The 25646-nt window shown below is 42.6% G+C and overlaps 1 protein-coding gene across 4 annotated transcripts in view; it reads left to right on the forward strand.

Annotated features, from left to right (window-relative positions):
* Positions 1-25646, forward strand: part of PTPRM (protein tyrosine phosphatase receptor type M) — a 649948-nt gene that overhangs the window by 238487 nt on the left and 385815 nt on the right. For all 4 annotated transcript variants that reach the window (XM_061131248.1, XM_061131250.1, XM_061131249.1 and 1 more), the window contains exons 3-4: positions 7259-7530; positions 21894-21972. In XM_061131248.1, coding sequence (XP_060987231.1) covers positions 7259-7530; positions 21894-21972 — 351 coding nt within the window. The remainder of the gene's footprint in view (positions 1-7258; positions 7531-21893; positions 21973-25646) is intronic.

Consider the following 25646-nt stretch of genomic DNA (forward strand, 5'->3'; position numbering starts at 1 on the left):
ATCCCTTTAGGCACAACTGGGACTTTACCCCAGGATCCAGAGTTGCTGGAAGATGCTAAACATAAATGTTCACACATTCTCCTGTACACTCACCATAGAACACTAGTGCAGGAAGTACTGGTGTCTCCTGAAATGTCATCTTTAAACTTGATGGGCTTCCCTGGTGGCTCAGCAGTAAAGAATCTGCCTGTAATGCAGGAGACCCGGGTTCGATCCCTGGGTCAGGAAGATCCTCTGGAGGAAGAAATGGCTACCCTCTCCTGTATTCCTGCCAGAAGAATCCCATTGACAGAGGAACCAGGTGGGATACAGTCCGTGGGGTTGCAAAGAGTTGGACATGGCTTAGCAACTCAACAACAAACTTGAAGCCACATAATAATTCCTCATGACCACATACAGAAGTAAAGGTTTCCTTCCCAAAGCTTAAATGTAGGGGCAAGATTGACTGAGCTGAAGATTTTCTAAAATTTCAGTAATAATGTTAGTAAATAATGTTCCTCTCCTTTGAAGAAAGGGAACTTAAACATTACCATTTTAGGTGAAAAATGATAGCACCAGGTGGGTTTTGGACGGGCAGGTGGAAATATGTTTAGCTAAATGCTGGAGATTTCAAGATGATTTAGAGAAGCCAGGCATTAGGAGGTCTGAAGTACACAGTAAACGTGATGATAATTGTCAGTAACGCTTGGGCTTGTGTTATATGGCAAACACTGTCCAAAGTGCCTTTATATGTGTTAATCGTTATTTGTGAGGGCTACATAGATGTATCAGTTGAGCGACTCTGGAGGAAGATAATAGGGACTTCTCAGCAGACTGCACAGTTACTCAATAAAGAGAGGCCTTTTTCTTTTAAAATTAGTATTAGAGAAAGAAATACCATATGATGTCACTTATATGTGGAATCTAAAAAATAGAACTAGTGAGTGTAATAAAAAAAAAGAAGCAGATGGAGAGAATGGAGAACAGATGGAGAGAGCAAACTGGTGTTACCATTAAGGAGAGAAAAAGGTTAAGGGCAGGACTTCCCTGGTGGTCCAGTGGTTAAAACTCCACGCTTCCAATGCAGGAGTCATTGGTCCAAGCCCTAGTTGGGGAACTAAGATCCCACTGTGCCTATCGAAAAAGGCAAAAATAAATAAATAGTTTAATTTTTTTTAAAAAAGAAGAGGAGGAAGAGTCAATATGGGGTAGGGATTAAGAGGTACAAATTCTTAGATATAAAATAAGCTAAAAGGTTATGTTGTACTACATGAGGAATATAGCCAGAATTTTATAGTATCTATAAATGGAGTGAAACATTTAAAAACTCACATTGAATCACTCTATGGTACACCTGTAACTTTCATGACACTGTACAGCAGCTGTACTTCAATAAAAAGAATAATGTGTGTGGACGAGCTGCTCGGGTAGTTTCTTGTTTAGAGGTGGAGGACTTTTGCCGGTGACCGTGGGGACAGTCCAGAGACTCAGCTGCTTCCAGAGGGCGGAAGGAAGTTAGGAAGGAAGACGGTCCAGGTCGAGCAGGAACTTTGACCAACATCACACACCTGTCCTTGGAAACCCTCAGCCTAACTGCACAAAACTACACACCAAAAGTGCTAGATCTTGTAAGAAAAATGGCGCTGACCATTCAAATCTATGCATCTTTGTATAACTAATAGCAACAGTTCGTTGTTCAGTTGCTAAGTCATGTCTGACTCTTTGTGACCCTATAGACTATATCCCACTAGGCTTCACTGTCCACAGGATTCTCCAAGCAAGAATACCCAGTGGGTTGCCATTTTCTTCCTCAGCAGGAAGGATATGTAGGGACAAGATTGACTGAGTTGAAGATTTTCTAAAATTTCAGTAATAATATTCCTCTCCTTTGAAGAAAGGGAACTTGAACGTTACCATTTTAGGTGAAAAAATGATAGCACCAGGTGGGTTTTGGATGGGCAGATGGAAATATGTCGAGCTAAATGCTGAAGACTTGAAGATGGTCTTTCCGAACTAGGGATCAAACCTGCATCTCCCTAACTTGAGAATCCGTCCTTTGCCCTGTGCCAAGGACTCTCTCATCCTCCTCCTCACTAGAGGGGGCCCAGGAGTCATTCCTTTCTGCTGGAGACCACTTTCTGGCAACTGAAACATAGAATCTTGGGCTCGTGGTCCTCATCAGTGTTCTTTTCTTTCTGAACTCAGGAGGGGAGTAGTACCTTCATGTCTTCTTCATCTGGGCTCACAGTTTCCCAGGCAGCTTAACAGAGTAGAAAGAGGAATAGCTCCAAAGAGCCACCGAACTTCATGTTGCTTTTGACCCTAAGCAAAGGTATTTCTGCAGGAGTTTTAGATTTGTCGAATGGGCGTCATGTTGCCCTTTACAGGAGAGAAAATTTGCCTTTGATCACTCTAAAACCTTAATGTTCTGCAAAAACTGCACTTGAGCTGAAGGGACTCTGCTGTTCTATGGATGTCATGCCCCTGTTTGCTAATCCTATTAGCTAATTTGCATTGCAGCAACATGCCATGTAACATGACATTCTGGCTCAAAAAGGGAAAAAAGGAGAAAGTATACAAGTCAGGAGGACTTCCCTGGTGGCTCAGACTGTAAAGAATCTGACTGCAATGCAGGAGATCCAGGTTCGATCCCTGAGTCAGGAAGATCCCCTGGAGAAGGGAATGGCAACCCACTCCAGTATTCTTGCCTGGAGAATCCCGTGTACAGAGGAGCCTGGAGGGCTGCAGTCCAAGGGGTCGCAAAGAGTAGGACACGACTGTAGTGATTCAACACGCACATACAAGTCAGGATCATTTCAGTATTTGTAGTTCATAGCACCTGAATTTCACCTTGACCTTAAGATAAAAATATCTCTATACGTTAGACCACTTAAGAAGCTGACAGAGCATTCTGTGCTGGGATGAAGCTGAATGGAGTCAGTATTGAAGGACAGGCTGTGTAGTGGGAAAAACAGTATCTTAGGGAACTCCTGTGATTCCTGAACAGCTACAATAGGAAGTTACCCAGTTTATCCCAGCCTGTGTAAAGAGACGCTCCATCTATGCATCCAGACTCAACCTCCCCAGATGCAGGAGATCTTGCCCTTGTATGCACATCAACACTTTTACCACCTCTGGTCACCACATGTAAGTGATGGAAACACTCCAAGATATAATATTCTTTTTTTTTACTTCTGTATTTGTTGTTTTGTACATTTTCCTTATATATTTTAATATAGTTATATATATTTTTATTTTATTAACTTTTGGCGCACTGGGTCTTAGTTGATGCATGCAGGCTTCCTCTGGTTGCAGTGAGTGGGCTTCTCTTGTTGTAGAGCACAGGCTCTAGGCTGAGTGCCCTTGAGTAGTTATTGCTCCACAGCATGTGGAATCTTCTTGGACCCGGGGTGTAACCTGTACCCCCTGCATTGGCAGGGGGATTTTTTAGCATTGGACCACCAGGGAAGTCCAGAAATAATATTCTTGACAATGTGTTGATACTAAAGGTTTTGGTGATTCAGAGTCGGCTTCAAGTCTGTGTCACACCTCAGCCTCATGAGTGGGAATATTCAACATTTTAACTGTGTTGCCGATGGCACAGCCCCAAATGATGGAATGTGGAATAACTTTTCTTATTTTACTAAAAGCAACAAAGTAGTTTTTAAGTCCTGTTGTAAATACCATAGCCAGCTATAAGTTTGTGATGGGGTTGGTCAACCCTGAGTCTCTTGAAGAGATTTCCCCCCACCACATGTTGTAGAATATAGATAACCCCAATCATTTCAGTGATATTCTCTTCCACACATTCAGTCTCTCTGTCCCCATCTCTTTCTTAAACCATGTTCGCTGTTCTTCCTTATTACTGAAATATATGTTCCCTAACCCCTCCCTTGTGGCTTGGCTTTCATATTTCCAGGTACATAACATTCATCTCTTGAAAAATTGCTGCATTTTCAAATAGTGCTTGTAATTTTCCTTCACTGTCGTGAAGGGGTTTGTTTTCTCCATATGTGCTTGCATGGCACAGGAGGAAACCTGGGGTTATTGGAGTGTAACGAGATGAGTAATGGGATGGAAACTCAGAGGCTTTAAGTTCGGGATTTGCCACTGACTCATCCTTCAACCTGGATAAAATGCTTCCTAGTCTCTCTGTGATGCAGTTCCTGTTAAATGGCATTAGCACCAGCTCATCTCAGAAAGCGGTCTTGAGCGGTAACAACTAGATGCAAACATTTTGTAATATTGATCCCTTAATAATAGCCTATTAATTTATAAAGGATATATCTACATTTGGTTTTTTTTTTTTTAGTTCTCCTAATAATTCTCTGAGAAAGGTAGTCTCGTTTTGGTGTTTAAGAAACCATAGCGAGTTAGGTGAGAGAAAAATTCCACACCTTTTCTAGGATTATGTATGTATGTTTATAGATATATGTGAGTGTTTACTAAAATATATTAGGTTGGCCAAAAAGTTATTCAGGTTTTTCTATAAGATGTAATGGAAAAGCCCAAACAAGCTTTCTGGCCAATCCAACATATACCCACAAGCATTCATACATGTAAATTGAAAATTATGGTTCACAGTGATGTAAGTCTTTAAAGGAACACTCAACTGAGGGTAAGAGTCGTTTTCCACAGTAGAAACGTCCAACCACCCTGAGTAGTATTTTTTTTTTTTTCACTTTGATTCTCCAAATTTACTTGTTCTGCTCTCTCAGAATTTCAATACATTTTTCCCTCTCTGCTAAAGAAGAGGAACTAAAAAGCCTCTTGATGAAAGTGAAAGAGGAGAGTGAAAAAGTTGGCTTGAAGCTCAGCATTCAGAAAACTAAGATCATGGCATCTGGTCCCATCACTGCATGGGAAATAGATGAGGAAACAGTGGAAACAGTGTCAGACTTTATTTTGGGGGGCTCCAAAATCACTGCAGATGGTGATGGCAGCCATGAAATTTAAAGACACTTACTCCTTGGAAGGAAAGTTATGACCAACCTAGACAGCATATTAAAAAGCAGAGACATTATTTTGCCAACAAAGGTCCATCTAGTCAAGGCTATGGTTTTTCCAGTGGTCATGTATGGATGTGAGAGTTGGACTGTGAAGAAAGCTGAGCGCCGAAGAATTGATGCTTTTGAACTGTGGTGTTGGAGAAGACTCTTGAGAGTCCCTTGGACTGCAAGGAGATCCAACCAGTCCATCCTAAAGGACATCAGTCCTGGGTGTTCATTGGAAGGACTGATGCTGAAGCTGAAACTCCAATACTTTGGCTGCCTGATGGGAAGAGTTGACTCATTGGAAAAGACCCTGATGCTGGGAGGGATTGGGGGCAGGAGGAGAAGGGGAGGACAGAGGATGAGATGGCTGGATGGCATCATCGACTCGATGGACATGAGTTTGGGTAAACTCCAGGAGTTGGTGATGGACAGGGAGGCCTGGCGTGCTGCGATTCATGGGGTCACAAAGAGTCGGACACAACTGAGTGACTGAACTGAACTGCAAGAAGACTTGTGATGACCAGTTTTCCCTTTTATCTTAGAAGATTTTATCTTACACATTGTGATATGTAAAATTCCTATCATTATTATAGTTTCCATTTCTTGAACCTTTCAAGTGACCTCTCCTAAGATCAGGGTGCCTGGGAAGCTTGCGTTGGCATGAAAACTCTTGGTCACTCATGCGTGGGTTAGTGCCCTGGATGAGAAGATGAAAGGAGTCACAGAGACTTCTGTGAATGACCATGCTCCCTGGGCACAGCCGCTGCCCAGTAGACGTCATCACCCTCCCCACCTCTGGTCAAGGAGAAGCCAGCTGGGCAGCAGTGGGGGAGGAGCAGTGGTGCTGACCTGCAAGAAAATCATACTATACTGACGACAAAGAACATCATCATGTCTATACAGTTTCTAAGATTCTGTAAACCAGACCAGCCTGTTCCCTTTCTCTAGATTATATGGAAATATTAGAGTGGCTGTGATGACTCAGTGGTGGTACCATGAGAGAATCATGCTGTTTAGAGATGGAGAAGTTCAAAATCAAACAGCCCGATATGGCAGCACCTGGCCCCACGTGACTGTTGGGTGCTTGAAATGTGGGTCGTGTGGCTGAGGACGTAAACTTTCAATGTTATGGAATTTTTTTTTAATCTAGGTGCTAAATTTTTTTTATCTTTTTTTAAATTGGAGTACAGTCAATTTGCAATGTTGTAATGTTGTGTTAATTTCTGTTGTATAGCAAAGAGAATCAGATATGTATATATATACATATATATATTTATACACACATTCTTTTTTACATATATATACATTCTTTACATATATATATAAACATTTTTTACATATATATATATACACATTCTTTTTTGCATTCTTTCCCATTATGATTTATCTCAGGATATTGAATACCACTCCCTATGATATACAGTAGTACCTTGTTATCCATTCTATGTGTAATAGTTTGCATGTACCAACCCCAAGCTCCCAAATATTCCTTCCCTGTTGTTCGGTCGCTAAGTTGTGTCTGACTCTCTGCGACTCTATGAACTGCAGCATGCCACGCTTCCCTGTCCTTCACTATCTCCTAGAGTTTTCTCAAACTGATGTCCATTGAATCCATTCCTTCCCCATATTATCCAGCAATTTGACTCCTGGGCATATATCTGGACAAAACTAGAATTCAAAAAGGTACACACACACACACACACAAAAGTACACACACCCTTATGTTTATAGCAGCATTATTCACAATAGCCAAGACATAAATGTCCATTGACAGATGAATAGATAGAGAAGATGTGGTACACACACACACACCCACACACAATGGAATACTACTCAGCCATAGAGCAAAATAATGCCATTTGCAGTAACATGAATGCAACTAGAGATTATCATACTAAGTGAAGTATGTCAGAGAGAGAGAGACAAGTATCATATAATATCACTTACATATGGAATCTAAAATATGACTCAACATTACAGATTTTTAATTAATTTCTTAAAAAAACTACATGTGGCTAGTGGCCATCAGATTGAACAGTGCAGAGAAAACTGTGCATGTTCCTTAGGAGACTAATCACAGTGACATCAAGGGACTTTGCCATCCACTCATCTTGAGACCACGTTGGGGGTAAAAAGAGGTGAAAGAGAGAGGACCTTGAAAGCCAGGGTCAAGTGTGTAGAATTGCAGTGTCGACCCATGGACATGATGGTGGCTTCTCAGAAATGACCAGGAAGCAGTGTTTCATATTATGACCCTCCTTTGATTTTTTTTTTTTTTTTTGCAGGCTCCTTCATGTTGGTGAACACATCCGGGAGACCCGAGGGACAGAGAGCCCACCTCCTCCTACCTCAGCTGAAGGAGAATGACACCCACTGCATTGACTTTCACTACTTTGTGTCTAGCAAGAGTAATTCTGCCCCCGGGTCACTCAACGTCTATGTGAAGGTCAATAATGGGCCTTTGGGGAGCCCTATCTGGAATATATCTGGAGACCCTAACCGTACATGGAACAGGGCAGAACTGGCCATCAGTACCTTCTGGCCTAACTTTTATCAGGTATGCCCTTTATTTTTCATTTCCTGTTTTGAAATATCCTCTAACTTCTGAAAATATAAATCATTTTTCTATTAGTCTAATTGGAGAATGGATAAGAAGCACTGGTATTTTTAGACCGAGGTAAAGAAAGTTTCTGCTCTTGGATAGGGAATATATTAAAGCTTTGTTTGTACATTATCTTGAGAAATGAGTAACAAGCTAAAAAGTTAAACTTGTCTTGTATATATCAATTTAAGAAAATAGAAGCAGTCATCTGCAGCAGGGCAGGAAGTACTGTTTGTAAGGATGTTTAACTTTCTGTGTTGTATGTGTGTGTTCAGTAGCTCAATTGTGTCCAACTCTTTCCGACCCCATGGACTGTAGCCTACTAGGCTCTTCTATCCATGGAATTCTCCAGGCATGAATATGGGAGTGGGTTGCCATTTTCTCCTTCAGGGGATATTCCCAGACCATGGATCGAACCCACTTCTCCTGCATCTTCTGCCTTGGCAGGTGAATGCTTTACCACTGCCCCACCTGGGAAGCCAGCAGTATGCATGTAAATTGCTAAAATCCTTTCAGGGTGCACTTGGGCAATACATTTTAGAAGTGTTAAAAAATTAGATAAGTCTAATTTTAGCAATCTTCTATTAGGATTCACCTTAAGGAAATAATGAAGGCCAGTTGCAACTAATTAGCTACAAGGATATTCATGGCTGTGTGTTTACAATAATGAAAAATCAGGAACAGTATTACATTTCTAATAACAGAGGATGAGTTAATGTATGCCATCTCAATACAAAAAGTCATTTTGCAACCATTAAGAATAACATTACAAAAGATCATTTAGTGATATATATAAGCTTATGTTCTTAAGTGGATTAAACTTCTTATGTTCTTAAGTGGTATAAAATCATAAAGCATCATTTTAGATTCAATTTTAAATTAAATATATATGTACTAATACATAAATATGTATATGTAATTGCCCTTCCCTGTTGGCTCAGATGGTAAAAGAATCCACCTGCAATGCAGTAGACCCAAGTTTGATCCCTGGGTCAGGAAGATCCCCTGGAGAAAGGAATGGCAACCCACTCCAGTATTCTTGCCTGAAAAATCCCATGGGCAGAGGAGCCTGGCGGGCTACAGTCCATGGGGTCACAAGAGTCAGACACCACTGAGTGACTAACACTTTCACTTTTCACATACATAATTAAACTATATGGTGAAATAAATAAATGAAAAAGTGGTATAGCCTCAGCTAGTGACTTGAAGTTTTTCTTTCCCTCAGATGTCATATCCTAAATTTTGCACAATGCCCCTGTGCTATTTTTATGTATAAAACAAAAAAGATTAAACAGTAATTTTTCTTCCAGAGGAAAAATGCTCTACTTACTGCATATCCTTCTTTTTTATAAATGTATTGATAACCTGTCAAGGGCATAATTAAAAAGTAAGGCCTTTAGGACACAGTTTCTTCTTTTGTTGGATTAAAATGGAAGCAAGAGAAGTGGGTTTGGCTAAGGTAGGCATCAGAAGGGTCTATGTGATGGATGAGGCTAAGAGGCTGAGTGTTTTGAGAAACTCCTTTTGGAGGAGGCCTTCTTACAGTAGCACTTGTGGTGAAGAACCCACTTGCCAATGCAGGAGACAACAGGAGATGTGGGTTCATTTCCTAGGTCGGGACAATCCCTCGGAGCAGGAAATGGCAACCCATTCCAGTATTGCCTGGAAAATCCCATGAACAGAGGAAGCTGATGGGCTACAGTCCATGGGGTTTCATAAAGTCAGATGACTGAGCACACAAGCAGAATCTCACAGTAGAGAAGGCCCCACAGGTGCCCATCTGGAACCTGCGTGAGAGCCTTCCTTGGTCTTCTTGGTGTCTAGGCAAGATCAGAAGGTGCATCCTGCTCATCTCTGCCTTAATCTTCTTTCCCCACCCAGGACTTCTAAGACTCAACTCTGGCGGGACCCTCCACAACTGCCAGGGGCCAGTGCATGGGTTTAGTTTTGACACTGGCTACAATCCAGTGTCTAGATCCCCCATGCCACAGTTAAGAGTTGGAATGCTGCAACTAAGGATCCCAAATGCTGCAACAAAGACCCAACAAAACAGAATAAATATTTTTAAAAAATAAATAAAGGAAGTGACCCCTTTTTGAGACCCTTTCTCACTGCCCAGGGACTCTGCTTCCCCCAGACACTCCATTATTTAGACTACAAGACATTAATACATGATAAAGATCTAGCAAATTAATGTGGAGTGAACATAGGCTTGAAATACTACCATATTAAAATACTTTATATTCATATAGTACTTTATTTCTATAAGATGCTTTTTACACTTTGGAAGGTAGTTTTGATTTCATGAGTTAAGATTGGTGTCTTTTAAGGAATTTAAGGAATATTATGAAGTCTTTTAAGGAATTTCATTTTATACTGTTATGATTTCACATTATAATATTGCTTCAAAATGGGTAAAAGAACATATGCTTTGTGTCAGAACTGGATTTGGTTATGAAGTCGGTTTTAAGTTTGGGCAACTTAAACTTATGAGCCTTCCTACTTACAGGACTAAGTGTAAAGACAGGGCGAGGCGTGAAGAGGGAGGAAAAGCACAATTTGGATGTGCTAGTCTCTCAATAAATGGTGGTAATTTATGGAGATTCAGATTTGTGCTGTGTTCACTTGCTCAGTCGTGTCTGACTCTTTGCAACCCCATGGACTGTAGCCCGCCAGGCTCCTTTGTCCATGGGGATTCTCCAGATAAGAATACTGGACTGGGTTGCCATGTGCTCCTCCAGGGGGATCTTCCCAACTCCAGGATCAAACCCAGGTCTCCCACGTTTCAGGTGGATTCTGTACCATCTCAGCCACCGATCAGATTTGTGGAAAACAGAAAAAAGGAGAAGTGGATTAATAGTTGATGCTTTCTCCTGCTAAGTCATTCCTTAAATGTGTTTGGTGCCGTGGCAGAAAGTGTGCATAGAAAAAAGTTTCCGGAAACAAATCCTTCATTGAAACGCTGGATGAAAGGGAAGCACCAAGGGCTTTGGCACCAGAACACTATAGCATGGAGCTGCTATCATGGTGCTCTGCCGACCCTGGGGAGCAGGTGCTCTGGGCGGGGGAGGGCAGGAATGGGGGTGCTATGCTGAGCTCCTTCTATCTGTCCTGTCTCTGATCCTCCCTTACTTTTGTCAAGAATGTCTGTTTCTCCCGTATCTTTGGCTGCAAGATCCTGAGTCAGTTCTCATCTCGGTCAGAATCTGAGTCTTGTAAGTTGTTGGGTTTGGGAAGGTTTTCAGCGCAACTGAACACCACTAGCCTGTGTATTTTGGATAAATATAGTCTGTTCTCTTGGGCATCCCTTTGTTTTTATAATCTTTCTGTTAACATGATCTTTATTAGAATGTGTAGCGTTTCAAAACGTTTCTTAGCAGAGCGAAGTGTTCTTGCCACAGTAGTCATTTAGTGGAACTTTTCCTATTTATGGGAAAATAGTATTCTGCAGGTACCCATCACAATGATGATTTGCATGGAATGCAGGGCCTTGCAGGTTAATTACTGCTTATTAACACACAAACCGTCAAGGGTATGGAGATTGAAAGTGAAAGTGAAGTCTCTCAGTCCTCTCCGACTCTTTGCAACCCCATGGACTTTATTTTATTTTTATTTTTTATTATTTTTTTAATTTTTATATTGTAGTGGTTTTTGTCATACATTGACATGAATCAGCCATGGATTTACATGTATTCCCCATCCCGATCCCCCCTCCCACCTCCCTGTCCACCCGACTCCTCTAGGTCTTCCCAGTGCACCAGGCCCGAGCACTTGTCTCGTGCATCCAGCCAGGGCTGGTGATCTATTTCATCCTAGATAATATACATGTTTCAATGCTGTTCTCTCACCAGGCTCCTCCGTCCATGTGATTTTCCAGGCAAGAATACTGGAGTGGGTTGCCATTTGATTACCACGTACTTAATTCCTCAATTAGTGTTTGTCCTAACCGCTGTGACGTAGAACCTGCCCCTGTGTTGGGAGCAGCATATACACAGCCTACCTGCTTTCGCCAAGGCACCTGGGCTGTAGCCCCTGCTTGCGTTGATTTACACACTGCCTGCCATTTGAAGAACAGCGTTTTCCTCTCACAAGCACCGTTTTGCTTTGTTGTGAAGGTTTTAGAAAATACTTCACTTGGATTCCGTTCCTTCCCCACTCCCCTCTCTTCTTCCCCACCCCCACAAGTTTCTGGAGGCCTCTGATGAATTCCTCTGGGTTCCTAACCCCATGGGCACCCAGAGACACTCCTGGAACCCCACATTCACTGCCCTGCTTTTGGATACAGTGGCTCTGAGTCCTGACTGAGGTCAGGAGGGTAGTGATCTTTAACAGAAATGGTTGTTTTGAAAAGGAAAAAATGCACAGGTGGTCTAGAAATCCACCACCACCGCCCCCCATCCCCCTGCCAAGCTCCTGAAATAAGGGGTCCTGCCAGGCAGGGGACAGTGACGAGAAGGATGAGAAAGTCAGGGAAGATGATGGTGTTCTATTTGCTCCACTTGTTGTCGTCTAGTCACTAAGTCATGTCCAACTCTTTTTGCGACCCGTGGGCTGTAGTCCACCAGACCTCCTGTAAAAACAAATCACTTAGATGCACTGAAGGGCCTGGCAGGAGAGGAGGGGTGGATCCCTGCTCTCTCTTCTCCATATACCAAGCTTACCAAGGGACTAGCATTTCAAGGGAGGCTAAGCCAAGATTTGCCCTTTACCCATCTGCCAGATTTCCTGGTGGATGATGGTTTGCGGGAATAGGAAGGACTTGGTCTTTTTTACCTCTTCTCATCACCTTCCAGCTGTACTCCCACATGGCAGCCTTGGTTTCTTACTGGACTGGCCTTCAGCCCACTTTACAAGAAGCTCACGAAAGCCATGCTGAGCGGCAGCAGCTCAGCAGGCACTTGCTGCTAAGTTGTCGTCATCTCGTCGCTAAGTTGTGTCTGACTCTTTGTGACTCTGTGGACTACAGCATGCCAGCCTCTCCTGTCCTCCCCAGAGTTTGCTCAGATTCATGGTCATTGAGTTGGTGATGCTATCTCACCATCTCATCCTCTGCCACTCTCTTCACCTTTTGCCTTCAATCTTTCCCAGCATCATAGTCTTTTCTGATAAGTCAACTCTTTGAGTCAGGTGACCAAAATATTGGAGTTTCAGCTTCAGCATTAGTCTTTCCAATGAATATTCAGGATTGATTTCCTATAGGATTGACTGGTTTGGTCTCCTTGCTGTCCAAGGGACTCTCAGGAGTCTTTCCTAGCACCACAGTTTGAAGGCATCAATTCTTCAGTGCTCAGTTTTCTTTATGGTCCAGCTCTCACATCCATACATGACTTACTGGAAAAACCATAACTTTGACTATAGGGACGTTTGTCACCAAAGTGATAGACAGCGTCTGAGGTCTGCATAGGTGAGTGTTTTCCAAACTGCATTGCAAGGAAGGTTCAAAGGCACTGGTCAACCAAATGGAAAGAAGCACTGATTTAAGGGAATTGAATGCATCCTGTATCACAAGGCATTTCAGAGGCCATGGGAGACATGTGGCAGGTACATATGCTGGGGTGAAGCGTGGACATCCATCTGGGCTTTAGCAGAACATCTCTCTACTCACATTGCTTCCTAGAGTACACTTGGGGAATCCTGATATATACTTATGGAAGAAGAGAAGGCTCCCCGACTGCATTAATTTCTTAGCTTATGGTCCTTACTCCAAGTGTGAGACCATTGAATCACTTTATACCAAGTGCAAGACAATCAGCTTGCTCTGTCCATCTGGGAGGACACAGGAAATTAGATATGGCAGAGAAATGAAGCCCTGTCTCAGGCAGGAAAGCTGTTCTAATTAGGTACCCCACCCCCTGCATTTTGTGCTAAAAAGAGATGAGTTTGAAGAAATCAGTGAGGACGTATGAGGCTGTCACTTTGCTACAGACACAGAGCTGCATTTAGGAAGCAGAGGGGTTCACATGACAGTTTCATATCTTCAAAGATGATGTTTTATCCATTTATTGTGAAAAACTTGCATATCTCTGAGTTTCCTTCTCAGTTTATACTTGTTATTTGATATGATTAAGGATAGGTCCTTCTTCTGGGGAAACATCTTCCATTTCTCTGAGATCTGTCCCTTCTAGCTGCTCATTACTTTTCCTTATCACTTTCCTATTTTGTTTCCCTGTGCCTTAATTTGCTTACATATCCCATTTTGTAGAGTGGACATTTGAGCCATGAGTAGAAAAGACTAGAAAAAAACATTTCCTCTTTTCAAAAGAGAAAGGGAAAGCATAAGAAAGTTGAAGAAATTAGTGTTGATTGGTAGGAAAAAACATGGCATCATTTCAGAATGTCCTGAGTGATGTAACAAAGCACTAATAATCAGCTCCACTGTGAAGCTTATCCCTTGAATGTTTTTAACCTAGAGAAAGTAGGTTTTAACGTGACTTCAATATGTGCATCTAAACAAAGGTCTTCGTTCTTTTTTCCTGATTTTCTAAAGTCATATCATTTGTAGATTTGCTTTGGCTTTTCATTATCACAGAAACTTTTCTTTTCCTGTGTATGTTTTAGTTTTATTTTTTTATTTGGAAAATAAAGTAGCAGTTTTTGTGAATATGATATACTTAGCCTTTGGTGGGAGTTGAGAAACCTATATGCAGGTCAGGAAGCAACAGTTAGAACTGGACATCAACCAACAGACTGGTTCCAAATAGGAAAAGGAGTACGTCAAGGCTGTATATTGTCACCCTGCTTATTTAACTTATATGCAGAGTACATCATGAGAAGCGCTGGGCTGGAAGATGCACAAGATGGAATTAAGATTGCCAGGAAAAATATTAATAACCTCAGATATGCAGATGACACCACCCTTATGGCAGACAGTGAAGAGGAACTAAAAAACCTCTTGGTGAAAGTGAAAGAGGAGAGTGAAAAAGTTGGCTTGAAGCTCAACATTCAGAAAACTAAGATCATGGCATCCGGTCCCATCACTTCATGGGAAATAGATGGGGAAACAGTAGAAACAGTGTCAGACTTTATTTTGGGGGGCTCCAAAATCACTGCAGATGGGGATTGCAGCCATGAAATTGAAAGATGCTTACTCCTTGGAAGGAAAGTTATGACCAACCTAGACAGCATATTAAAAAGCAGAGACATTACTTTGCCAACAATCCGTCTAGTCAAGGCTATGGTTTTTCCAGTGGTCATGTATGGATGTGAGAGTTGGACTGTGAAGAAAGCTGAGCGCCGAAAAATTGATGCTTTTGAACTGTGGTGTTGGAGAAGACTCTTGAGAGTCCCTTGGACTGCAAGGAGATCCAACCAGTCTATCCTAAAGGAGATCAGTCCTGGGTGTTCATTAGAAGGCCTGATGCTGAAGCTGAAACTCCAATACTTTGGCTGCCTGATGCGAAGAATTGACTCATTGGAAAAGACCCTGATCCTGGGAGGGATTGGGGGCAGGAGGAGAAGGGGAGGACAGAGGATGAGATGGCTGGATGGCATCACCGACTCGATGGACATGAGTTTGGGTAAACTCCAGGAGTTTGTGATGGACAGGGAGGCCTGGCGTGCTGCGATTCATGGGGTCGCAAAGAGTCGGGCACGACTGAGTGACTGAACTGAACTGAATACATATGTATTTTGATAAATGTTTGCAAACTAAATATGCTCATAAAGTCATGACCCAATGTAAGAAATTAAACATGCTCAGCTCCTCCAGAGACTAGCCCCTCTCCCAGCCTCTGCCCCTCTTATATTAATAGCCCATCCTCAGGAATAATCTTAACTTCTACTGTAGACTGAATGTTTGTGCCCCCTCCAAATTCATAGCTTGAAATTCAGTCCTCAGTGTGATACACTATAGCTTTTTATTTAAACCTAAACCAGTAAGGGGCTATGAGGCTCTGTGTGGGAGGACAGACAGATGCCACAGGAGCCCCTTTGTTCTAGGGACTGACAGATGGCTTCCACCAGCCCATCTTCCATGGAGAGTGTTTGTGTTGTAACCTAAGGCCTTTGCTTTGCTCACATGTGGCCGGGGGAAATGGCAGTGTGGAAAGCTAATTTTGCTCCTCACTGAAGCGGGGAGTACCAAAGATGCTACTGGGTTAAACCTCTTCCCATCTCCCTTTTGGCGGACTCAGATCCAGGATGAGTCTTCATGAGTGAAAAAAGACAGCACTCATTAGTCAGTGGTGTAACCATTTCTTTCCTAACTGAGTCAGCAGCTTTCCCCCAAGTCTTCAAAGATGCCGGGGGTGCAGCATCTTGTCCCCCAGAGACGTTCTGTGTTGAGTGATGGAATGTCTGTGGGTTCTGTCTAGTCTGCATATCTTTACTTCCCACCACTGCCAATAACATCTGGGAACCAGCAGCAGAAATGAGCATCGAGTCCTTCCAGCGGCCGAGAACTTTGATAGAATTAGGCCTCGGTGTGAATCCAAACACACTCCTGCAGTTTCGTCCCGAACATCACCATGAGTGCTGAATTGGTAAACACTGCACTCTGCTTCTGTGGGGAACAGGGCGTCAGTCCCACCACGAGAGCCTCTGGCCAGGAGATTTTCATCAACCAGTCAAGGCATGACCTTGGTTTATGTATGTTTCTGTCAAGGTGCCTTATTTAATGTATGTCACTGATTCCTGTCATTGAACGTGGCCAAGAGCACTAGCTCAGGCCTGAAGGAAGTTTATTTATTTAACATATGTGTTTTCTCTGGAAGACACATCACAGCCTTGTGTGCTTGGCAACAACCAGACAACACTTCAGTGCTGAGCTGGGGGCCGTCTCAGACAGCAGCATCGCCAGTAAAAGGTTAGCCTCGGATGAGGACAGTTGTTAGCGGCAGGAGAGGGGAAGCTAGAAGGCAGAGCCCCTTTTTCCCCTTTTTCCCCAGCCTCTGCTGGGCCATGTGTGTCCGCCGTCTCTAGTGTTTGCTGCTCCGTCTTTGTTCTCAAATGACCAAGAACGCTTTGCAAGGATTGATTTTGGGCTTTCAAATAAATTACAGAGCAGTCAAATTTAAATTCAGAATCAGCAAATACTGAGGGTTCATTGTATTTTCTGTTAAGTCAGATTCCCTGCCTCCCCCCCAAAAAAAGGTGAGGTAAGATGAAATACTATATAGTGACAAAATTATTCCAGAATAATGCAGTTCGACTCTGTGATACCATCATACCCACCCCCAACTTCAGCTTTCAACCTTTCAAATAATTATAGCTCAGGTTGGACTGGAGGGCAAAGGCATTTATCCTGAAAATGCATGTGTATCAGTAAAAACACAAACATTCAGCTGCAATCCAGCGAATGCCAAAGGACTTTGTGTAGAATGAGATGTGAGAGGCTTGACTATGAAATTTTTATTACAAATTCTTCATAGTTTGGCTTCTTTATAGAGGATTTGCCTTCTACATGAGCTGGGTTTTCTTTCATTTTTTTAAAATTTTTTCTTGTTTTTTCAAGTCACTTTTTGGCTGCACTGGGTCTTTGTTGCTGCGTGTGGGCTTTCTCTAGTTGCGGCAAATGGGATCTACTGTCTAGCTGTCCTGTGCAGGCCCCTCATTGCGGTGGCTTCTCTTGTTGCAGAGCACCGGCTCTAGAGCGTGCAATCAGTACTGTGGCGCCTGAGCTTAGTTACTCTGCAGCATGTGGGATCTTCCCGGACCAGGGATCAAACTGGTATCCCCTGCATGGCAGATTCTTGACCATTGCACCACCAAGGAAGCCCTCTTTCATTTTTAGCTTAATTTTAAGACAGTGTTTTGAGGTCTATCAAGTAATTCATTTCTATGGTTTTGTTTTATGCTTTAAAAATTTGGTAATGATTACTGCAAGGTAAGGGGGGCATTGAAAACACCCACCCCTGTAACAGAGTTGAAACAAGTCAGCCCAGGAGAGGGCTCTCTCCCTGCCATTGCTAGAGGAGTACAAGGCTCCCCCAGAAGTGCAAAGCATATTGAACTTGCTGTGAGGAACTATTGCTGTCGACGTATGCTTTCTTGTTATCCAGAGTAATGGCAGCTGCTGGTGAGCCAAGCAGGAAGGTTTCCTCTTAAAGCAGGAGGCTGGATAGTAAATATTTCAGGCTTTTCAAGCCAGATGGTCTCTGTGGCAGCAACTCCACGGTGCTGAGATTGTGACAGTCACCATAGATAATCCATAAATGAATGGGTGTGACTGCTTTCCAATAAAGCTTAATCTGCAGACATGGACATTTGTGTTTCATATACTCATGTTGGGCTTCCCTGGTGGCTCAGACAGTAAAGAATCTGCCTGCCAATGCGGGAGACCTGGATTTGATCCCTGGGTCAGGAAAATCCCCAGGAGAAGGAAATAGCAACCCACTCCAGTATTCTTGCCTGGAGAATTCCATGGACAGAAGAGCCTGGCGGATTATGGCTCATGGGGTCACAAAGAATCAGATACAACTGAGCAACTAAGCGCACACACAGAGACACACACACATTTCTCGTGTATCACAAAATCTTCTTTTGAGCTCCTCCTACCAGTGAAAACTGTAAAAACCATCCATGGTTTGTGGGCCAGACAGAAACAAGAGATTAGGGGCAGATTTGGTCCATTTGCTATAGTTTTGCTGACCCTTGTCTTAAAGTTTGTGTTGTTAAAACTGTGTCATATAGTTTGGCCCTTGCAGCTATATTTCTAGGTCAAAGATGGCTACATGCTTACTTCAATCTAGAAATAAAGAATTTAGGACATATATACATTTATGCATTAAAAGTTATGTATATATATTATATATATTTGTGTGTATGTATATATGTGTATGGGCTTCCCAGGTGGCACTAGTGGTAAAGAACCTATCTGCCAAAAAAAAAAAAAAAAAAAAGAACCTATCTGCCAATGCAGGATGCATAAGAGATGCAGGCTCGGTCCATGGGTGGGGAAGATCACCTGGAGGAGAAAATGACAACCTACTTCAGTATTCTTGCCTAGACTGGAAAATCCCATTGACAGAGGAGCCTGGTGGGCTACAGTCCATGGGGTTGCAGAGTCAGACATGACTGAAGTGACTGAGTACACACACACATGTGTGTGTGTGCATGGTTGTATATTATATGTGTATATGCATACATATGTGTATTTATTCTACATATGGTCTCTCATACCTGCTAGGTTAGGCAGTCAAATCACATGAAAAAAGTTCAGACTTGAAAGTAAAATAGACCTGAAATTACACCCTGAGTATGTGACCTCAGAAAAATCACTTAACTTTACTGAGTCTGTTCTGTATCTACTGAGGTAGATAATATTCACTCCAATGGATATGGTTGACTGAGAAAAATTTGATAATACATACAAAAGGTGCCTGGGACATGGATGTAAATGGTAAATAAATGTTTTTTGAATTATTGATTATTTTATAAAGAAAAAAATTGGTGTGGTTCCCTTAAGAGACTCAAGTTTCTCTTCTAATATAGATTTTTAATAGATTCTGTCCTGTTTGATAAAAATAAGCATGGTCACATCCCACATCAATTTTTACACCTTTTTTTTTTTTGCTTTCCAGTGGTGCTGTCTATGGTCTTGTGTTACTCTCCTCTGACTTCCATATTTTTGGCTGTGGATGCAGGCATCTTCAGACACTCCTGTGATCCACCCCTGTCCCTTCATATGTGTGTTATATTTCTGTGCAGCAATACTTGTCTTTTGATAGAGTGGACCAGTGTTTGAAAAAAAGAGACAAAACTATTTCTGCTTCTGAAGCTTTCTTGGCAGGGGCACTGGCTAGAAAAAAAGTACAAAATGGAAAACTTGCCAGATAGCAAGGGTTCACAATGAGAAAAGCTTTTCAGGGCATGGTTAAATATGCTTTTAAGAAACTTGTTTAAGGACTTCCCTGGCTTCTCAAGTGACACAGCAGTAAATAATCTGCCTGCAGTGACGGAGACTCGGGGAACACGGGTTCAATCCCTGGGTCGGAAAGATCCCTAGGAGTAGGAAATGGCAACCCACCCCAGTATTCTTGCCTGGAGAATCCCATGGACAGAGGAACCTGGTGGACTACAGTTTATGGGGTTGCAAAAAATTGGACAGGACTGAGCGACTGAGCAGGCATGCCCACTTGCAGTCCAGTGGTTAAGACTTTGCCCTATCTTTCCTGCTCCTTCCATGGAGTCGCAAAGAGTCGAAGATGACTGAGCGACCGAACTGATCTGAGCTCCTGCTCCTTCTCCCTCCATCCCTGAGCCCTGGCAAGCACTCAAGTGGCCTCCGTTTCTAAAATGCTGACATTACACGTTGTTACATAAATGGAATCATATTGCGTGTAATCTTTTGTGATGGGCTTTTTCACTCAACGCAGTTCTCTGGAGATTCATCCCATCACTGGTTGTGCCAGTAGTTAGTTCCTTGAATTGGAGTCAGTTCTAGTGAGGTGGATGAACCTAGAGGCTGTTAATATAGAAGTAAGTCAGAAAGAGAAAAACTGATATTATATAATAATGCATATATAAGGGATCTAAGAAAAATGGGATCTATTTGCAGGGCAGCAGTAGAAACAGACATAGAGAAGAGACGTGTGGACACAGCAGGGGAAGGAGAGAGTGGGGCAAATTGAGAGGGTAGCACTGAGACACATACAATATCATGTATAAAATAGATCGCTAGTGGGAAGTTGCTGTATCACACAGGGAGCTCAAGCTCACGCTCTGTGATGACCTAGAGGGTTGGGATGCGATGGGAGGTGAAAGGGAGGCACAGGAGGGAGGGGACATATGTATTCTTATGGCTGATTCACATTCTTACACGGTAGAAACCAACACAACATTGTAAAGCAATTATCCTCCAATTAAAAAAAAATTGTCCCTTTTTAGTGCTGACTAGTAACCATGGACGTACCACTCTCTGTTTAATCATTTGAACGGCACCTGTACTGTTTCTGCCTTCTGGTTATCATGAGTAAAGCTTCTATAAACATTGATGTGCAGGTTTTTATATGAATAAAAAAGTTCACTTCTCGAACGGTGGAATTGCTGGGTTGTGCATTAAGAATGATCTTCTTCATGAGGTCTCCTTGGTGACACGGGTTCCTGCTGTATAGAATGGAGGTAATAATATCATGTGGACCCGTTAGCATTAACACTAGCCTGACAATGGAGAGCTTTAGACAGTCATGTTTAGAAAATTGAAAACTTTGGTAGTGGTTCTTTTTTCTCCTTTAGCCTCAACTTCTCTGAGTCCACGATGTCAAAATGTTATTCATCTTAAGAACCTCAGAGCATGTTGCCCTTTTTCTGTTGCCCTGCTTCTTTCAGGATCAAACAGTTGTAAAGCCTTCCTCACAAGATTTTTATATCATTTTCCTCCCAATTCATACTCTACCATCTGAATTTCAGCCAGCTTAGCTCTTCTCTGTATTTCTAATATGGTGTGTTCCCTGGAATTGCTCTATGAGTGGAGCCTCTGAGCCTGGTCACAGCTGACCTTTAGAGCTGTAGGTCCAAGTTTTCCTCTTTATGGTCATGGTCATGTCTACCTCAGGGCCTTTGCACATTCCCTGGAAGATACCTTACATTCTTCTCACCTATGGCTCATTCACCCGCAGCTCTCAGCTCAAACACCACTTCCTCATGGAAGGTCCTCTGGAGTATGTCCTCCTAGTATCCTGTTCTCTTTTTTCATAGTACTTTAAACATTTTAATTGCATGTATTAGTTGTATAAAACCTAAGACCCCCTGTGGTTCCATCTGGTCCATAGAGTCCCCTCAAAGAAGTTGACCAGAAGATACGTTGCATGCATGCATAATAAGTCACTTCAGTTGTGTCTGACTCTTTGCAACCCTATGGACTGAAGCCCACCAGGCTCTTCCCATGGGATTCTCCAAGCAAGAATACTGGAGTAGATGTCCATTCCCTTCTCCAGGGGATCTTCCCCACCCAGAGATGGAACCCATGCCTCCTGAGGCTCCTGCATTGCATGCAGGTTCTTTACTGCTGAGCCATGGGGAAAGCCCAGAAAATATCTTATCTTAAAGCAATTTAAATCTTAACATCACCTCTGGAAGATGACTCAACCTGTCTTTTGAGTATTGGTTCCTCCCCAGGGTGCCCTCTCGCCTTTATGGGGTGAGACCTTGATTGCAGTGCTGTCTGCTCCCCACATTCACCTCCCAAAAAACCAAGTTTTAGTCTTAGTTGTTTTTGCAGTTTTAGAACCTAGACCATTTGACTGTCGGATTACTAGGCATTCAATGATGTCTGTGGGAAACATGAATGAATGGTTGAAATGAGGTATCTTATCTTTAGGAAATATTAGGTCAAAGTTGATAAAATGAATGAATAATGAAAACCTTTCTTAATCTTCCAGGTGATTTTTGAAGTCATAACTTCTGGACATCAAGGTTACCTCGCTATTGATGAAGTGAAGGTGTTAGGACATCCGTGTAGTAAGTTGCCTCAACTTTTAATCCTTCAGGGACATGGTTGGGGGTGTATTTATGTTGTGGATGGGAGAAAGTGCTACAACCTGGAGGGAAGTTTGTCCTGTCTAGAGAGTCCCTGATGGACCTCTAGGCGGCGCTGTGCTAGCCCAGAAGTAAACATACATGTGTCATGTGTGATGCATTGTAAGTGAAAAATGACTAAGTGCCTTGAAAGTGAAAATCAGGAACAGGGACTATGGGAATATTTTGGTATGTTCAAATATCCAACCTCAGAATAGAATGTTGGGAGCTGAGCAACCAAAACTCTGCAAATCTGTGTGCTTCTACGTGCTTAGTACACGTGGGTGTGTTTGTATGTGTGTGTGTATACAGAGCTTCCCATAATCATGTGTTCAGAAAAAGTCATGTTTGCCTTTTTTAAATTCTTTTTTGGGGGCCATGCCTCACAGCATGTGGGATCTTAGTTCCTGGACCAGGAATCGAACCTGCACCCTTTGCAGTGGGCATGTGGAGTCTTAGCCACTGGACCACCAGGGAAATCTCGCCTTTGTAAATTCTAATGAGTGGCATTGAACAGTACAAATCACTCTCTTCTTTTCTTCCCCTCTTAACATTATGTTTTTAGGTCAGTCCATGAGATTGCATTATATAAGTATACTACATTGTATTTTTGTATTTGTTTATGAATATTTAGTTCCCCCTAAGACCCAGTTTTTCTCAATAACAGACATGGCTGCAGCACACACCCATGTGTGTGTGTGCACGTGCGTGCCTCCACATGCAGTTTGTGAGAACCTGGGCGAGGTGTGTTCTTACAGGCAGAGTTGCTGAGATGTCGGGTAGAAACTTAATTTTACGAGATGCTGCCGAATTGCTATGAAAGGGGTCTGCCCAGTTACACGCCCACCAGCAGTGCATGGACATTTGAGTTGCCCATCTCCTTGCCCCAGGTTGCTGTTGTCAGACATTACATCTTTGACCATCTCAGAGATGGTGGCCTGCTTCGTTTTTAGGGTCCCTGGCATTAAAGAGAAATTGGCTCATTCAGGCCATTCTGGATCTCTGCTGGAGCATGCAGGTGTGCTAAATCGCTTCAGTCGTGTCTGACTCTCTGCGACCCCGTGGACTGTAGCCTGCCAGGCTCCTCTGTCCGTGAGATTTCCCAGGCAAGAATACTGGAGTGGGTTGCCATGCCCTTCTCCAGGGGATCTTCCCAACCCAGGGATTGAACCTGCGTCTCATGTCTCCTACATTGGCAGGCGGGTTCTTTGCTGCTTAGCGCCACCCTTTTTTGCTGAAGGTCCCCAGCCAAATCCATGGGAGTGTGGTTATAGCTATGCTAATACTAGAAATAAAAACGCTTGCAGGAATGTCTGCTTTTACTATGTGGGCTGAGACATGCCCCAGTGATTACTCCACACGGTAGTCACAGACAAGACTGGATGGCTGTTATCCGCTGGGCTATCATGACACCATTGTTTGATTCCACCCCAAAGGGTCTTGCTCTCTGAGATCTTTATCTGGTGTCCAGGTTCAAGCTCAGCAATCATCTTGTTCATTACCGGTCAGGATGTTCCTATTGTAACTCGGTGCTTGGCCTTTTCTTCTGTCAGCAATACTAGCGAATTCAATAAGAATTTCGGTCCCTTTTTTCTGAAAAGGCAAAAGGAAAAAAAAAAAAAAGAACAGCGCTGTCCCTAATGGGAACAGCAGGGAAAATTCAAGAAGCAGAATATAATTACTTGAGTTGGAATTTGGCCAAATGCTCAGAGTCATAGCCTCAGGCTTGGAAAAGTGCCCTGAGATCCTCTCAGGCGCAGGAACGTTCAGGGCCTCTGATTCACCTCTCCCCAGGAGAGAAGTCAGACAGACCTACTGTGTGCTGAGCCGTTCCCTGGAGCAAACCTCACCACCCGGCAGGTGTCTCTGCTGCCCTGGCTGCAGGTGTAGAGGCCACTGGCCAGCAGAATAGCTCCTGAAGTGGACCCCCTCCCATCCACCAGGGTTCTAGTCACTGCCTTCAGTAGGAGAGAAAGACTTAATGCTTCCCCTTCCATCAGAGCCTTCCTGAAATGCGTCTCCCACAGTTCAGTGCATTCTTCCCAAGACCAGCTGCCTGCAGCCATAGAAATGGTGTTTATGTCTCTCCTTTGGAGAATACGGGTGCTGATACCTAATTGGCTCTACAAACTGCTGTTAGGAGATATAGAATCACAAAACAGCCTGTGTCCCAAGGTGATGGATGCTACAGCGGTGTGTTGAACTGTGAGCTTTAAACGGTCTTGATGATGGCCTTTCTGTCGTTATCTTCTCCTGAATTGCTAAGTTTATGGGGAAAACATGCAAATAAAGATTTTAAAGAAGGCAGTCGTTTGGTCTTAAAATGGAAAGCTTTATAGTTTGTATTCTAGGGGGTTTCCTATCAGGATTTCTAAATAATAATCAATTATTTCGAAATGCTGAGGCTCATTAAATTTACATCGTGAAGGAGCATAAATATTTCATATCCAAAATTCTGCTTTCCCCAAAGATGTAAAACTGCTGAACTTTATTTACTTCACTCTAAAGGCTCCTGTTTGGATTCATATAGGTTTATGAGCAGGCATTACGACAGTTTTTTAAAAGTAGCTGTTCTGTTAAGGGTATACAGTTGCTCATAAAATTGAATTTTGCATAGTGACAGTAAGTTGCCAGATCGCTTTGAAATGCGGAGATGACTGTGCAGTAGCTTCACACCACTTCTGATGAACATAGATAATTTCTGTATTTGGGGTGCACGCTAAAGCTATATTTTGAATTTGGTTCAATAATCCTGGTAGGAGAAACTGAAGGAGCAGCTTTTTCAGCTTCATAATATTGTCTCCTGTTTTTAAGCAGGTCGTAACTTAGGCGTATGTGGGTATTATTATTATTATTATTATTATTATTATTACCTTGTGATGCTGGCGTGTATTTTTATATCTTATAAGCTATGCAGCATTTTAATATCACATATCATTCCATTCACCCTCTCAAAGTTGTATGGGAACATGGGCTGTTTTTCCTTTTACTCGGGCCTTCTAATAGTTCCTTCATTAGTGTTTGCAGTATTCAAGGTACAAACTGAACTTCTCTCATTAAATGTATTCCTATGTGTTCATTTTGATACTACTCTATAGGAGCCTGGTGTGCTACAGTTCATGAAACTCGACTTGGCAACTGAAAAGCAACAACAAATAAATGGAATTGTTTTCTTAATTTCATTATTAGATTGTTCATTACAAGTGTATAGAAACACAGCTGATTTTTGTACATTGACCTCATATCCCGAGACCCTGTTGAACTTACTTATTATAAGCACTAATTGTTTTTTGTAGAGCCTTAGAATTTTCAAGACCCATGATCTTTAGGTTTAGTTTTATATCCTGTTGTTCAATCTGGGTGCCTTTTATTCATTTTCCTGCCTACTTGCTGTGGCTGGAACCTCCTGTACGGTGCTGAGTACAAGTGGAGAAAACAGACATCTTTGTTATGTTCATGTCTTTGGAGGGAAATTTCCAGCCTTTCACCGTGAAGTGATGTTAACTGTGGGTTTGGGTTTTTCTTAGATGCTCATCATCAGGAAGGACATTCTCTTATATTCCTACTTTTTGGGTGTTACTTAAAAATCAGTCATGAAAGGCTGTTGGATTTTAGCC

The sequence above is a fragment of the Dama dama genome, chromosome 27 (assembly GCF_033118175.1).
Source record: "Dama dama isolate Ldn47 chromosome 27, ASM3311817v1, whole genome shotgun sequence".
Classification (NCBI taxonomy): domain Eukaryota; kingdom Metazoa; phylum Chordata; class Mammalia; order Artiodactyla; family Cervidae; genus Dama; species Dama dama.